Source organism: Myotis yumanensis, unplaced genomic scaffold (assembly GCF_028538775.1).
Source record: "Myotis yumanensis isolate MYYU_CA2020_CCGP unplaced genomic scaffold, mMyoYum1.0.hap1 SCAF_1, whole genome shotgun sequence".
Lineage (NCBI taxonomy): Eukaryota > Metazoa > Chordata > Mammalia > Chiroptera > Vespertilionidae > Myotis > Myotis yumanensis.
The window spans coordinates 8,588,745-8,603,054 of NW_027223752.1; the positions used below are offsets into that span (position 1 = coordinate 8,588,745).

Genomic DNA, 14,310 nt, shown 5'->3' on the forward strand with positions numbered 1-14,310 from the left:
GATAATTTCAAGAGAAACATCAAAAGTGCTTTATTCAAAGTAATGTCTATCGCTAGCTACACATTTCCCCCATCTTTCAGGTAATTTGTGGATACCGCCCCAATTGAACTTTTCTTGTTTTGAGGCAAACCATTCAGAGACCCAATTTTCCACTTCTTCGTATGTTTTGTAGTGCTGCTCAGAAAGTGCGTGTGCCATTGATGGGAACAAGTGGTAATCGGAAGGAGCAAGGTCTGCTGAATACAGCGGGTGGGTTAATACTTCCCAGGCAAGATCTTTTAATGTGTCTTTAACTGGTTTTGAAGTGTGTGATGGTGCGTCATCATGAAGCAAAATTACTTTGCTGTATCTTCTGCCCCATTCTGGTCGTTTCACGATCAAAGCATGGTTCAAATTGATTATTTGTTGTCTGTAGCGATCAGTATTAACAGTGTCACCTGGTTTTAGAAGCTCATAATACACCACACCTTCCTGATCCCACCAAACGCAGAGCATTGTTTTCTATCCGAAGCGATTTTGGCTTTGCAGTCGATGTTGATGGTTGACCTGGATCAACCCATGATTTTGTGCATTTGGGATTCTCACAATAAATCCATTTTTCATCGCCAGTCAATTTTTGGATGCAAAAATACTTTCTTTAGTGCCGCTGAATAACATTTTACTGATGACTTTTTGGTTTTCCATTTGTCTTTCGTTCAATTGACGTGGCACTCATTTTCCTTCCTTCAAAATCTTTCCCATTGCTTGTAAACGATCATAAATTGTTTGCTGAGCAATGTTTAATCTTTCTGCAGGTTGTTTTTGAGTTTGACACACATCTTCATCCAATAATGCTTGTAATTGTTGGTCTTCAAACTTTTTTAGTTGACCTGGACGTTCTTTGTCTTTCACATAGAAATCATCACTTTTAAAGCATTTAAACCAGCATACACAAGTATCTTGAAATGGAGCATGTTCACCATAAGCTTCCCGAAGTATACAGTAACTTTCAGCAGCACTTTTCTTCAAAATAAATTAATGAATTAAAACTTCCCACAAATGCTCTTTTTTTGGCACAAAATTTGACATTTTTAAGCATAAAAATATCTATGATGTTAACACCTTCAGAAAATTTTACATATGAAGTTTTGAAGCTTATTATCAATACAACAAAATAGCATACATATCAAATCGCATATAAATCAACATATGTGTAACTCCATCTATTGAAAAAAATCCACATTATTAACCGGTACACCTGGTACATGTGAAAACTGCCCTATGTACAGGGTGTTATTGCTACACTACAGGACGGTGCATGAATTCATGCACAAGTGGGGTCCCTCGGCCTGGCCTGAGGGATCGGGCCGAAACCGGCTCTCTGACATCCCTCTGAAGGGTCCCGGAATGTGAGAAACCACAGGCCAGGCTGAGGGACCCCACCGGTGCACGATTTGGGCCGGGCGGGACGCAGGAGGTTGACCAGCCAGGGAGGGACCGCGGGAGGGCTCCAGGGTGAGTCCGGCCAGTCACGTTCAGTCCTGATTGGCTGGACCCCAGCAACAAGCTAACCTATCGGTTGGAGCGTCTGCCCCCTGGTGGACAGTGCACATCATAGCGACTGGTCGACCGGTTGACTGTCAGCCTCCTGGTGGTCAGTGCACGTCATAGTGAGCAGTTGAGTGGCCTTAGCATATCATTAGCATATTATGCTTTGATTGGTTGAACGGACGACTGGACACTTAGCATATTAGGTTTTTATTATATACTAGAGGCCCAGTGTGCATGAAATCGTGCACGGTTAAGGTCCCTAGGCCTAGCCTGTCCTCCTTTGCATGGCCTCTGCTGCCCTGCGATGCTATGTGAAGCTCCCTGCCCCGGGATGCTCTGCAATGCTCGCTGCCCCTCAACCGCTCTGCGAGGCTCTCCCCACCCCTCAACTGCTCCGGGAAGCTGGAAGCTTGCTGCTGCCCGGAGAAGCTTGCCGCTGGATGCTCCATGAAACTCCCCCTGCCCCGTCACTGCTCCGTGAGGCTCCGCCCACCCTGCGACTATTCTGCGAAATTCCCCGCCCCGTAACTACTTTGAGAAACTGCTCCGCTAAGCCACCCCGCGAAGCAGCCTGCCACTGCCCGCTCAACAATCCCCAGTCCTGTCCCACCGCCTGCCCCCCCTCGTGGGGAGTGGCTCAGGGGCCAGGGACAGGGGGAACCGAGAGGTGCTCCATGCACTCCATGGTGACTGGGTTGCCCGTTCGGTCATGACAGCACTTAGCTCTTTATATATGTTAGCAGGATAAATGCCTGTCAGCCAGGGACTCTTAAACTATAGTATACTCATGTAATTGCATACTCTGCAGCGTGAAAAAGCTGTTTTTGTGCCCATGCAGACAGATGTGCGGAAGTCTCTGGATGAGAAGGAAGGGTGCAGACCGTGCATGGTGTGTTCTGGCATGAAAAACGAGGGTGCGTGGGTTCATATCCTTGTCCATGCATGAGGGCACTGGACAGAGAAGCAAGAAGCTGCTAGGAGTGACAGGCCGATGTGATTGAGGCTCCTACTGTATGTTTTATATGAATTATGAATGTATTATCTAATAAAGCAATGAAAGCTAGCCTTGCAGGCTATTGTAAGGACTAAAGAGCATGTACAGAGCGCGGGCCTGGGCCTGGCATGCACAGTAGGTTCTCCATACTTGTCCCTGTGCTTGAGCACACAAACAGGCAGAGTTGGACCCGTGGTCATTTTACCGTTTTGGTTTGCAGTTGCTTAAACTGGCATGCCTGATGCACAAGTGCTGGAGTGTGCACAGGTGCCCACAGGACACGGAATGTGGGCTCCGGTTTTTGTCCGTGAGGTACAGTGACATGTCCATGTACAGTAGTCGCAGTGAGCTCCTTAATATGGAACGAAGCCCTTCACTATGCTTGTCATCCCAATAGCACCTAGTTTATGATGGGGCTGTAGCTACCCTTCATACCTCAGAGTTGCAGAGCAGCAGCACGGTTCTTACTTGATAGTATTGTAATTTAGAGTTCTAATGGAATTATGTTGTGTTTGTTTAAAACAAGAGTAAAATCTTCTCCTAACCATAGTGCTAGAAGTTGTTATGTCTGTCCTTAGCCCTGGCTGGTTTGGCTCATTGGTTAGAGTATGGGCCCCAGATTGAAGGTGGAGGGTTCCATTCCAGGTTAAAGGCATGTACCTGGGTTGCATGCAAGTTCCCCAGCCCCAGTAGGTGCACGTGTATGAGGCTGTCAGTCTCTCTCTCTCTCTCTCTCTACCTCTCTCTCTCTCTCTCCTCCTTCCCTTCTCCTCCTCCTCTCTCCCTCTCTTCCCTCCCCTCCACTCTCTCTAGAAATCAATGGACAAAATATGCTTGGGTGAGGATTAAAAAAAAAGTTGCACTTGTGATGGAGGGACGGTAGCGTGATCGTGGGAAAACAGGTTTGACTTGGTTGTGGTGACGTGGGAGGTGCTGGGCCACCTGACCGAGCCACCCATGGGGGTGAGAAGTGGCCACCCTTAGACTTTGGGCTAGCAGGCCAGTCACCTTTATGGGGTCAGGAATGCTGGAGCAGCCTGGGCCTGATGGGAACAGCAAGGTCTGGCCTGGCCTTGCAAGTTCTCTGTGACCTCGTGTGGATGAAATGGTGACAGGCTAGTGGGAGCCCTGCCGGAGCAGCACTGGCTCTTAGGCCGCATGGTTCATTAATCTCCTTGAAAACCTTAGGTTTTTAATTTTCTGTAAAAGTGCAGCACACACAGCAGGCTGATGAGGGAGAAGGTGCCCTGCTCTTGGCGGGGTTCAGGGGTCCCAGCCAGCGAGGTGAAGGCACCAGTTGCTAGAGGGGTGGCTTCAGAGGGTGTTTGGCAATAGGAGTCTGAGAACTTGGGGACTTCCGGATTGTTGCTGCTGATGTGATTTGGGGCAGAGCCACCCTGTGGGGGCTGCTGGGCCTGTGGCCTCAGGTCTGCAGGCAGGGAAGGTACTGTGCCTTCGGGTGGATTTTACTTTTGGCCTTTTCTTGGTTTGAGAGGCAAGACTCTCCTAATCTGTGCCTGTTAAAGGAATGGTTGGTTAGTGGACCAGTAGTAAGCAGAGAATAGAGGGGCCTTGATCGGGCCCATACTCTTGAACTAGTCACCTACCTGTCCTTTTTTTTTTCCTTTAAATTCTTTATTACCTGTTTCTTAAACACAACCGTGTTCCAGAGGAGATGTGGAAGGATTGCCTGTAAAGGGACTCACAGGACAGCGGCCCCAAGGAGGAAATCTCTGCTCCAGGGCCGCGGTGGAGCCGGGGTGTGTGTGTTGAAATCCTGTGTGCTGCTGGCAGGGGCCTCCCCACCTGGGAACAGCTCAAGCAGGGGCAGGTGTAGTCCGCTCATGACTGACGGTGAGCTAAAACTCGAGGCCAGCACTGCGAGGTTCCCTGGGTCCTCACAGAGGACGCTGTGTAGGTGCAGTGACTCATAGATCAGACTCTCCTAGTGGGAGAAATGTCAAGTGCTCAGGGGCTGTCCCTCTCCGGTGTGTCCCAGCGCCTGGCACAGTGACTGCTGAATAACCAGCTCCCTCTGTGAAGGCCAGTGGCCTCACACCCAAGTGCAGTTCTAGAAAGTCATTGTTCAAGCGGCCAGAATGCTCTTCACGGGCCTGGTCGGCCACGGGAGAGTGTGACATGCCCGGGTGACTTGTCCCTTGTCACCAAGCAGCAGACAGCTTTCTTGCTGGAACATAGACCGTTAAGCTCCCCATTGTGATAACGTGTTCTCCTTTGTCTTCACAGAGACTAATAGACAAGTCACGAGTAACCTGTGTCAAATGGGTTCCCGGTTCGGAAAGCCTTTTCCTAGTAGCCCATTCGAGTGGGAACATGTACCTGTATAATGTGGAGCACTCTTGTGGCACCACAGCCCCCCACTACCAGCTCCTGAAGCAGGGCGAGAGCTTCGCCGTGCACACTTGCAAGAGCAAATCCACGAGGAACCCTCTCCTCAAGTGGACGGTGGGCGAGGGGGCCCTCAACGAGTTTGCTTTCTCCCCAGATGGCAAGTTCTTGGCGTGCGTGAGCCAGGACGGGTTTCTGCGGGTGTTCAACTTTGACTCTGTGGAGCTGCACGGCACCATGAAAAGCTACTTTGGAGGCTTGCTGTGCGTGTGCTGGAGCCCGGACGGCAAGTACATCGTCACGGGGGGCGAGGATGATCTGGTGACAGTCTGGTCTTTTGTAGACGGCCGAGTGATAGCTCGAGGCCACGGGCACAAGTCCTGGGTCAGCGTGGTGGCGTTTGACCCCTACACCACGAGTGTAGAAGAAAGCGACCCTATGGAGTTCAGTGGCAGTGACGAGGACTTCCAGGACCTGCTCCACTTTGGCAGAGACCGAGCAAACAGTACCCAGTCCAGGCTGTCCAAGCGGAATTCCACGGAGAGCCGCCCCGTCAGTGTCACGTATCGGTTTGGCTCTGTGGGCCAGGACACGCAGCTCTGCTTGTGGGACCTCACGGAAGATATCCTTTTCCCTCACCAGCCCCTCTCTAGGGCACGGACACACACAAATGTTATGAATGCCACAAGCCCTCCAGCTGGGAGCACTGGGAACAGCGTCTCGACGCCTGGCAGCTCTGCGCCCCCCCCTCTACCGCGGTCCAATAGCCTCCCACATTCCACTGTCTCCAACGCCGGCAGCAAGAGCAACGTCGCCGATGGGGCCATCGCGTCTGGGGTCAGCAAATTCGCAACACTCTCCCTACACGATCGGAAGGACCGGCACCACGAGAAAGATCACAAGCGAAACCATAGCATGGGACACATTTCTAGCAAGAGCAGTGACAAACTGAACCTAGTTACCAAAACCAAAACGGACCCAGCTAAAACTCTGGGCACGCCCCTGTGTCCTCGAATGGAAGACGTTCCCTTGTTAGAGCCGCTCATCTGTAAAAAGATAGCACACGAAAGGCTGACTGTGTTGATTTTTCTTGAAGACTGTGTAGTCACTGCTTGTCAGGAGGGGTTTGTTTGCACATGGGGAAGGCCTGGGAAAGTGGTAAGTTTGAATCCTTAACGCTGCACCAGACTGAGAACTTGAGTAGGTAGTGATTTTTTTCCTTGTGGGAGGGGTGGGTGTACAATGAATGAATGACACTTCTTAATGTAAATCTAAATGCATCAGAGCCATACTTTTGGATACTGCATGCCATGTAATTCTGAATCATTTGATAATTCACCTTAGAACGTTTAAAAAATATAATCAAACTAATTGCCAGCCAAGTCCGTCACCCTCCTGGGAGTATATAGAGTCCCAAGGTGAGCGCTCCTGTCTTAGACTATTTCGATTTTAGGAAAATCATGACAGTGTGGGGAAACAATGAATTAAAAAGCTAAAATTAAAATTTCTGCTTTAACTGGAATATTTTTGCTTAACTACTCAATTAGAAAATTGTACACCTGATCAGAGCGTGTTCAGCACGGACGGCCACTGACTGTCATTTATAGTCCAGTTTTTTATCTTAATCATAAAATGTTTAGGAATCTATGAAATTTAACTTTAGGAACAAAGCGTTCAGCAGGGTTGATTGATATTATTTTTACATTGTTCTGGCAATCCACAGAAAGAGAAGAGCCTTAATTTTTAAAACCCATTTTAGTCATTTTATGACAATTAAAATTGTTTAATAAACATCTTTTTTCAAAGAAGCAGTTTGTACCACTTTGATTGAGATTCTGTGCACTAAATAAAATACCCACATTCCTCAAGCCTGGGCGGTTCCTGTGAACTGCGGGCCGAGGTTGCCCACCGCACGTGTCAGAAGTGCCTCTTGCCACGGAAGCCAAGACCTTTTCTGTCCAGTGCGCTTTTGCTTGTTTTTTTCCCAACAAGAAAAAAGAGGTTTCATTTTCTTTTGTTTTGGGGCGGGTTTTGTTTTGTTTTTATTTCTTGGGGGATTTTTTTTTTGGTCACGAAGGCTCACGATTGTAGGCCCTGGGCAGCCTCTTTAGCTTTGTTTTGTACAAACTGACAGACCCTCCCCATCCCATTCACACACCCCCACCCCCCGTGGTCCGGGTTTGGTTTTCACCTAGAGGGGAAGTCCAACTACAGAGTGCCCCTTATTGTCGGATGGTGGTCCTTCCAGGGTCATTCTTGGGATGCTGATACTAGCCTGGCCCGCAGGCTTCCATCCCAGCACCTCACCCTGGGCCCAGGTGCCCACTGGATGGACCTGCTGCTCCCGTGGGAAATTGCAGTGTTTGATTCTGAGTCCCTATGACCCTTCTCAGCTGTGTAGGAGTTTCAAATCCCAGCTTTCACACGATGCGAAGGTTCTTTGAACTCTGTGTTTTATGTCAAGATGACGATTATCTGGTTTGTTAACTTATTTTGGTCATTTAGGTTTGTTCTATTTTGCACACTTTTGTAATTAAATATAGCGATGCTGATAACATATGCTGGTTTGAGTAGTGAATGCCATTCAGCAAAGTGAAGATCTGGATGTTCAGCTCTCTGATGTGTGAGGCTCTGTGCGCTCTCAGTGTGCCCTCCCCGGAAGGCCCACCCACACCAACCGTCATGCTCCGTAATGCGAGTGGTGTCTGTCACTTGTGGTCGCAGTGGCCGAGTTCTGCTACAGGAGGTCCAGGGTGGCCTTCAAGGGGCACCTCCTCCATTGATGCATTACAGCCCGTGAGAATGATGACATGCTCTCTACCGACTGTTAGACATGGCCCTTTGTTCCTAAATGTTCATGTTCTAAGGTAGCGGCCCATGAACCATCAACTTTGGAGTCTGCCAGATGGAGAGATTAGGACCCAACACTCCATGTGCAGTTTTATGTTCCTACCTAGTTTTAGAAATTCCGTTTCAAAGGCTTCTGAGGCATTGAGAAGTTTCAAAACCCAGGACTTTGCCTAAGTGGAGAGTGGCTGCTCCCAGGTGAGTGGCCTTTATGGGGAAGGTTACGATGCCCTTGCAGTTCTCTTGCACTGCTCACTGCATGACTCACACTTGACACTGGGTGCTTTCTGGTTCTTCCTGCCCTTCAGCATCCTCAGCTGCACCGGCTGCAGTAAAGGAGGGGCTGCTGGTGCACTGACAGGTGACCTACCTAAGAGACACTTGGGTGAGGGTAAGAGGAGGATATTGTTCCTTTTAAAAACTCTAAAATGTGCTCACAGGAGCCAGTGGTGCCTGTCTCTTCCACCCCTCACCCTGCCAGGCTCCTGTCCATTTCTCGTTCTTCCAGTTTCTGCTGGTGTGGGGATCCTATCTGCCTGTCTGGGAGGCTGCCTGGGGCCCCTGCTGGGTGTCAGGTGCTGGGGAGGCGCAGGCTTCCGCTCCTCCTACACCTGCCCCCTCTTTGACAGCCAGCAGAGCCCCTCTCCTGCAGGCGGGAGGACCAGCTTGAGGAGAAGAGGGTGCTGCACAGGGCAAGCAGTTCCTCCCATTCCCCTCAGACCGGCCGGTACTGGCTCCTGTGGACCTGGGTGGGACAAGAGGGGCAGGAGGGGAGGGGACTGGAGTGGTGGGTCCTGACCGGGTGGATGAGGCACTAAGAGAAATCTGGGGAGTTTTTCATAGTTTTCTCTCCCAAATTTGAACTTCCTCAGTGAAATTTGTCAATTTCCAGCTTAAACATTGTCTTGAGCAGGAAAGTCCTTTCTCAACCTGCCCTCTGCAATAAAAGCCATGGGCAAGAGGAGGCGTTCCCACTCTGTCAGCAAGCTCCTCTGGAGAGCAGGGACACAAGTGAGGCCCAGAGGCTCCAGCTGGCTCCCTCCTGGCTAAGTGGCCGGCCAGCCTTGCTGAGGCAGCTCTGGCCCTACTGATGGGGCAGGGCAGGATGATTCAAAATCCCCCGAGGGCTAGAGACACAGCCTAAGGAAAGCCTTGCCTTGTTTTAAAAGCAAGTGTGTAAGAAGGAATAGGCAGCCACTTTTAAATAACCAGTAACTTTAGGTTCTAAATTTACTTAAATAGTGGTTAAGAATCTTAATTTTGTCTTTTGTGCCAAGTGAACCTTCTGGCATTTTTTAGTGTTCTCCTGTGAGCCATTGGCTTGGGACTAAGAAGAGGAAATGCCTTAGGATGGCAGGATGGACGAGTGGAAAGACCAATAAGTCACAGCAGAGATTATTGTCTCAGACATTCAGAAACCACAAGGAGCCCCATGGCACTTCCCAGGTCCTGCAGGCACGTGTGGGTGTCCCTCCCAGGGGACCCGGGCTCGGCTCCGGCCAAGTCCCAGATGGCTGGTAGCCAGGAAGCCATTTCTCCCTCATTCCTCCACTTCCAGGGTTGCATCTTGAATTTGTAAGAAATTGTCAAGTTTCGAATTCATACTGCTTTATCAGGTGGCTGTGCCTGTGTACAAGGGTCACGTCACCTCTTGCCTGGGAGGGAGATGTGATCTGTTTGTTAAGGAAGCTCAAGGGGTGAGGGGGCAGCCACAGGGTCAGGGAGGGCGTGGGAGCCGGGTGCCCCATGTTGTGTTTCTGACTGAGAAAGCGCTAAAAGCAGAGTTCGACTTGGGGTTTTGCAGGAAAGATGCGGGAGAGCTTGGCCATGGGGACCGGTGTGTGGGTGGACCAGCGGAAGCAGCGGGCCTTGTGTCCACAGTGGGGGTTTCCTTCCTCATCCCGGAGCCTCTGTGTGCCCGGGTGTGACCTGGGGCCGAGCGGCACGCCTGCCATCATGGGCTCAGCAGTCTGGGAAGTGGAGGCCAGGACTGCAGAGAAAAGCACTTGTATTCAGCTGTTCCCCTCCGAACCCAGAGCCCAGCTCCCACGTGGGAACACGCCCCTTGTGGAGGAAGCCCGTCCACAGGCATTGACTTCATCCGTCGCTGCATCTGTTACATGATGTTTGTGTCATAAATTGCTGTCTCTCCATTGAAAAGTGTGAAAGTTTTTGCATATTTTATTTCTGTATACCTAAGTTTATTAAAGATTATGTTAGGTGACACTGTATAAAATTGTATGAATATTTATTTTTAGTGAAAATCAAAAGTAAAATTTGTTTGTATTTCCTTTTTTTATATTTTCATCTAATTTCTTGACAACTTGAATAAATTTCACAAAGAGCCTTCCTAACATGAAATGCTGGTAAATTCAGTTCTTCACTGTTGCAGTAATGAATGGCGCTTTAGAATCAGTGTTGTCACTTTATCATTTTAAGAAAACCATGTTCGTGTCCCTGCCTTGGTTTTCGCTGTCCCCATCTCACCGTGACAGCGAGAGACTGACGCACTGGACGTTCGGAAGGACTGCGGGGTTGCCTTTTGGACTGACGTTGAATAAATGTGTGAATGAATTATAAATGTAGATAATTTTCACTGTCACTTTGACAGCTAAGCTTTATAAAACCTCAATGACCATGCTGTAAAAGTAAGGGCCTCGGTAATGTTTGTGGACCAAGCGGACACAGGAATGGCTACCTCTTGTCACTGCTGCTGTTTCTCATGACTAGAAACTTTGTTCCGAGTATCAGAGGTCGTGGGTGTCCTATGTGGGGAAGGACGGTGGACTGACCTCAGCCAGCTGTGGAGCAGGCCCACTTCAGGACACAGGTTGTCCTGGGCCGCCAGCGCTGTGCTGAGCACAGAGGTCGGCCCCCAGCACTCTATTCAGCGCCCCCTCGCCCCCTCCGCCAGCAGCCCCCTCCACCAGCAGCCCGGGGAGAGTGGGGGAACCTGGCTGCTGCTGCAGGAGCGCTTTTCCTGGGAGAGTGCAGTTCCCTCAAGGCTCTGGAACCAAATGCTGGAGTTGTCCTGCCTGAGGCTGCAGCACAGGAAGAGCTTCCTGTAGGGGAAGAAGAAGCCGTTTGTGGTGTGCTGCTGTGAAATGTCCCTCCGGTCAGGTGATCTGAGCAGCACCCTGGCACCTCTGTCTCTGAGCGCTTCAAGGCAAGAGGCCCAGGCTAGACTGCTGGTCCCCAGAGGGCGGGGGAGGTAAAGGTGAGATGGCCCCTGGGCAGGGCCTGGTGCCCCCATTTTCCTGTCAAGTCCCTGCTGTGTCCTGAGATGCCTGGGCCTGGAGCACAGCTGGCAAGGCTGCTGGCAGGGAGCTCCCTGCTGTCTGCCTCCCCTCCAGGTGGGCGGCCTCCTCTCAGTGGCTCCAGAGGCTTCCTGCCACCATCCTCCGGGCCTTCAGCGCTCCTGCCTTCAACTCTAAGCCGCCAGGCACAGCCAGACATTGCGCCCTCGGAGTGCCCTGTGCGGACCCCCTACCACAGGAGCAGGTACCGTTCCTTGGCACGGAGTCGGTTGTGAGCCCTTCACACTGCTAGGTCTGCAGCAAGTTCAGAAGGACACACACTTTCTATCCTTAAAAATAGTTTGTACTAGTTATATAACTAGAAAAATATAAGCCCATTCTCCCATGTGTGGCTGCCTGTCGATAAAACAGCTGGCTTTGGACCTGTGCATCTCCTGAAAGAGGCCCTTATTGTCGGCCTCGAAACCAGCCTCTCCGTGGTTTCGGGTGGAGGCCAGCCTGGGACTCCGGGAGGGCCTCAATCTAGGAAGGCTTTTGGAGGACCCAGGAGGGGTTCATCCCTCCTGCCCGCTGAGCAGAGAGGTTTCAGAGCCATACTTGGCTACACGGTTCTCAGAGGGTACAAAGAATTTGAATGAGCCCGGCCGGTGTGGCTCAGTGGTTGAGCGTAGACCCATGAACCAAGAGGTCTTGGTTCAATTCCCAGTTAAGGCACGTACCCGGGCTGTGGGCTCAATCCCCAGTACGGGGTTTGCAGGAGGCAGCCCATCAATGATTCTCATCTTCAATGTTTCCATCTCTCCCTCTCCCTCTCTAAAAATCAGTAAAAACATTTTTAAATAAATACAGACATAAAAATAAGTGCTGCTAAACTCTGTCAATGGAGGGGCCTGCCTCTGAGGGGCGGGGCGGGGCGTGCAGTACTCTGGGGCCCTGAGCTGTGGCCCTTGGGGAAAGGTGTGGAAGGGCCCCCCTGGCAGGTGCCCCTCACCTTAAGGCCAGTGATGTCCCAAGGAACCCAGGCCCTGAGAGCCCACATTGTCCCCCAGCCAACTGGCCCAAAATCCAGGCAGAGCTGGGTTCCGTGGGTTCTGGTTCCAACCAGGCAGGAATGTCAGGAAGGATCTGGACAGAATTCAATAGGCGAACGTGGAGGATCTGTTACAACACTGGCTCCTAACCAGCAGGAGTCTGCTCCAGTGGCGTCAGACTGCGGAGAGGTGAGTGGCTGGGACCCTCCGAGGGCCCTGTTTGCTGGATTAATGTAACCTGCTTTGTTTGCAGGGTTTATCGTCATCCCCAAATCAGGCCACTTCCCCAGGTGGAACTGTAGTGTAGCGACCTACTACTGCTCAGAAACTCTCACCCAGACCGGGTCTCGAGGGAGTATGATGATGCAGGAGCTACGAGCTGCACTTCAGCCACGCGTGGGAGGCGGATGTCACCCAAATCATGAGGGGAACAGTCACTCAGAGCAGGGCTCTCAGCAGGGTGCTCGCTGCGCATCCGAGGAGGTGCTTTCTATTTTAAATCATTCTTTGGGGGTTGGGTAAAAAATGAGAAATGAGCCCTGGCCAGTGTATCCCAGTGGTTAGAGAGTTGGCTCCAGCACCCAAGGGTCACAGGTTTGATTCCCGGTCAAGGGTACATACCTGGGTCACAGGTTGGATCCCCAGCCCAGGTCGGGGCACAAAGCAATGTGTGTGTCTCACATGGATGTTTCTCTCTCCACCCCCCACGGTCCATGTCCCCCCCCCCCCCCCAAATGCCCCCATCCCTTCCACTCTTTCTAAAAATCAATGGATAAAATATCCTCAGGTGAAGATTAACCAAAAAAATAAATAGTAAGTGAAGTTTTCCTGCTTTTTACTTTAAGATTCAATGTAATTAAAATCTCACGTATATGTGAAATATATACATGTACACACAGTATAAAAACCCAACTGTTACAACTGGTACTTGTCTCCTTTTGCAGTCAGCAGCAGTCGGGCTGTCTGCTTCGGCCCCAGCTGTCCCCTCCGGCTGAGCTCAGGAGGCCCCTGCACTCGGCAGGTGCTCAGCAGACGTGTGGAGTGAGCAAGTTCGACAGGATGGGGGTCGAGGACATGTGAGACTTCTCCCCTTCTAGAGTTCTGTGGTGACAAGTCAAGTGCTTTGGGAGCCATTTAACAGCTTTGCCCAGAAAGGCTTCAATGGCCTCGCCGTCCACAAGCTTTCCAGTTTGGAGGGCAGACTTTGCCAGGGCTCTGGTGGCAGCCGAGGGGGCCTCCTGTGCCCTAAGCCCTGGCCAGCACCTGCTCACGCGGGGCCCGCAGACAGGCACAACGCCGGAGCCACTTCAGCTGCCCGGAGACTGGCTGCCCAGCCAAGAGCAGGTGGGTGCGCGCGCCCACCACGCAGGAAGCCCAGCTCTCCAGTCTGCGGGAACGTGGAAGTTTCCTTGTGCACTGATGTTCCGTGGGCCAGGGAGCCACACTGCCCCTCCGTGGAGGCAGACTTGTGGGGACGTGCCCCTTGGGGCCTGGGGGGCTTCAGAGCTTGTTTATTCAAGAGGCCAAAGGGAACCTAAAGGGCCTTATTTGGTGGACAGCTCTCATCCTTCTTGGGCCTGGCCTGCCCGGAGCGCCCCCAGCCCACTGTCCCTGCCTGGGCAGCACTGTTCCAGAGTCAGGGCTGTGGGTTTCCCGAGAAGCAGTATCCACAGAGTTTGCTCTCAGAAAGGTACGCAGAAAACCTTTTCAAATTGGATATACTTAAAGGGGGTAACAGTTTTCCTAAACCCAAATACCTGTTAGTCCTTAAATGTGTGCTGACAGCCTCTTTGGGACTCAGTGTGGGCCGGCCCACCTTGCAGGTCCCTCCCTCTTCAGCCCTAGCACCTGCTCACGCCTCTGGCACATCTCCCTGGCCCTTCCTCGCTGGGCCCAGCACCTCCTGTTTCTGGCCTCCTGCCTGTCGTGAAACTGTCTGCTCCCACATGACCCAGAACTCCGCCCTTCTGCCCAGGGCCACGCCCACCACGCCGTCCCTGAAGCCACTGTGGTCTCCAGTGGTCTAAAAAGAAGCTCTTTCCAAACCTTCCCAAGTGAATGTCACCCAGCTCTGAATGTCACTGTTAAGCCTTAAACCAGTCCTCCCTGGGTGGGCATCTCTGCCTCACATGGCCCCACCTGTGTCCATGCTCATGCCCTTCCTCTGCCACGAGCCTGTAAAATACTGATTCTAACCTGCCCCTCCTGTGGCTGCCAAGTCCACCCTCCACAGCCCAGCTGTGCTGTCACTGGTTCTGCTTCATAAGCTGTGAGTTGGTAGCCACAGGGGAGCTCAGAGGGG

The 14,310-nt window shown here is 51.5% G+C and overlaps 1 protein-coding gene across 7 annotated transcripts in view; it reads left to right on the top strand.

Annotated features, from left to right (window-relative positions):
- LOC139009182 (WD repeat-containing protein 20) overlaps positions 1-6,377 on the top strand; it is a 52,479-nt gene extending 46,102 nt beyond the window's left edge. For 4 of the 7 annotated variants that reach the window (XM_070413293.1, XM_070413341.1, XM_070413275.1 and 1 more), the window contains one exon: positions 4,772-6,377. In XM_070413293.1, the coding sequence (XP_070269394.1) occupies positions 4,859-6,049 (1,191 nt within the window). In that variant the 5' untranslated portion in view covers positions 4,772-4,858 and the 3' untranslated portion in view covers positions 6,050-6,377. The remainder of the gene's footprint in view (positions 1-4,771) is intronic. The other 3 variants (XM_070413331.1, XM_070413303.1, XM_070413313.1) reach the window with 1 other exon arrangement.
- The last annotated feature ends 7,933 nt before the right edge of the window (positions 6,378-14,310 follow it).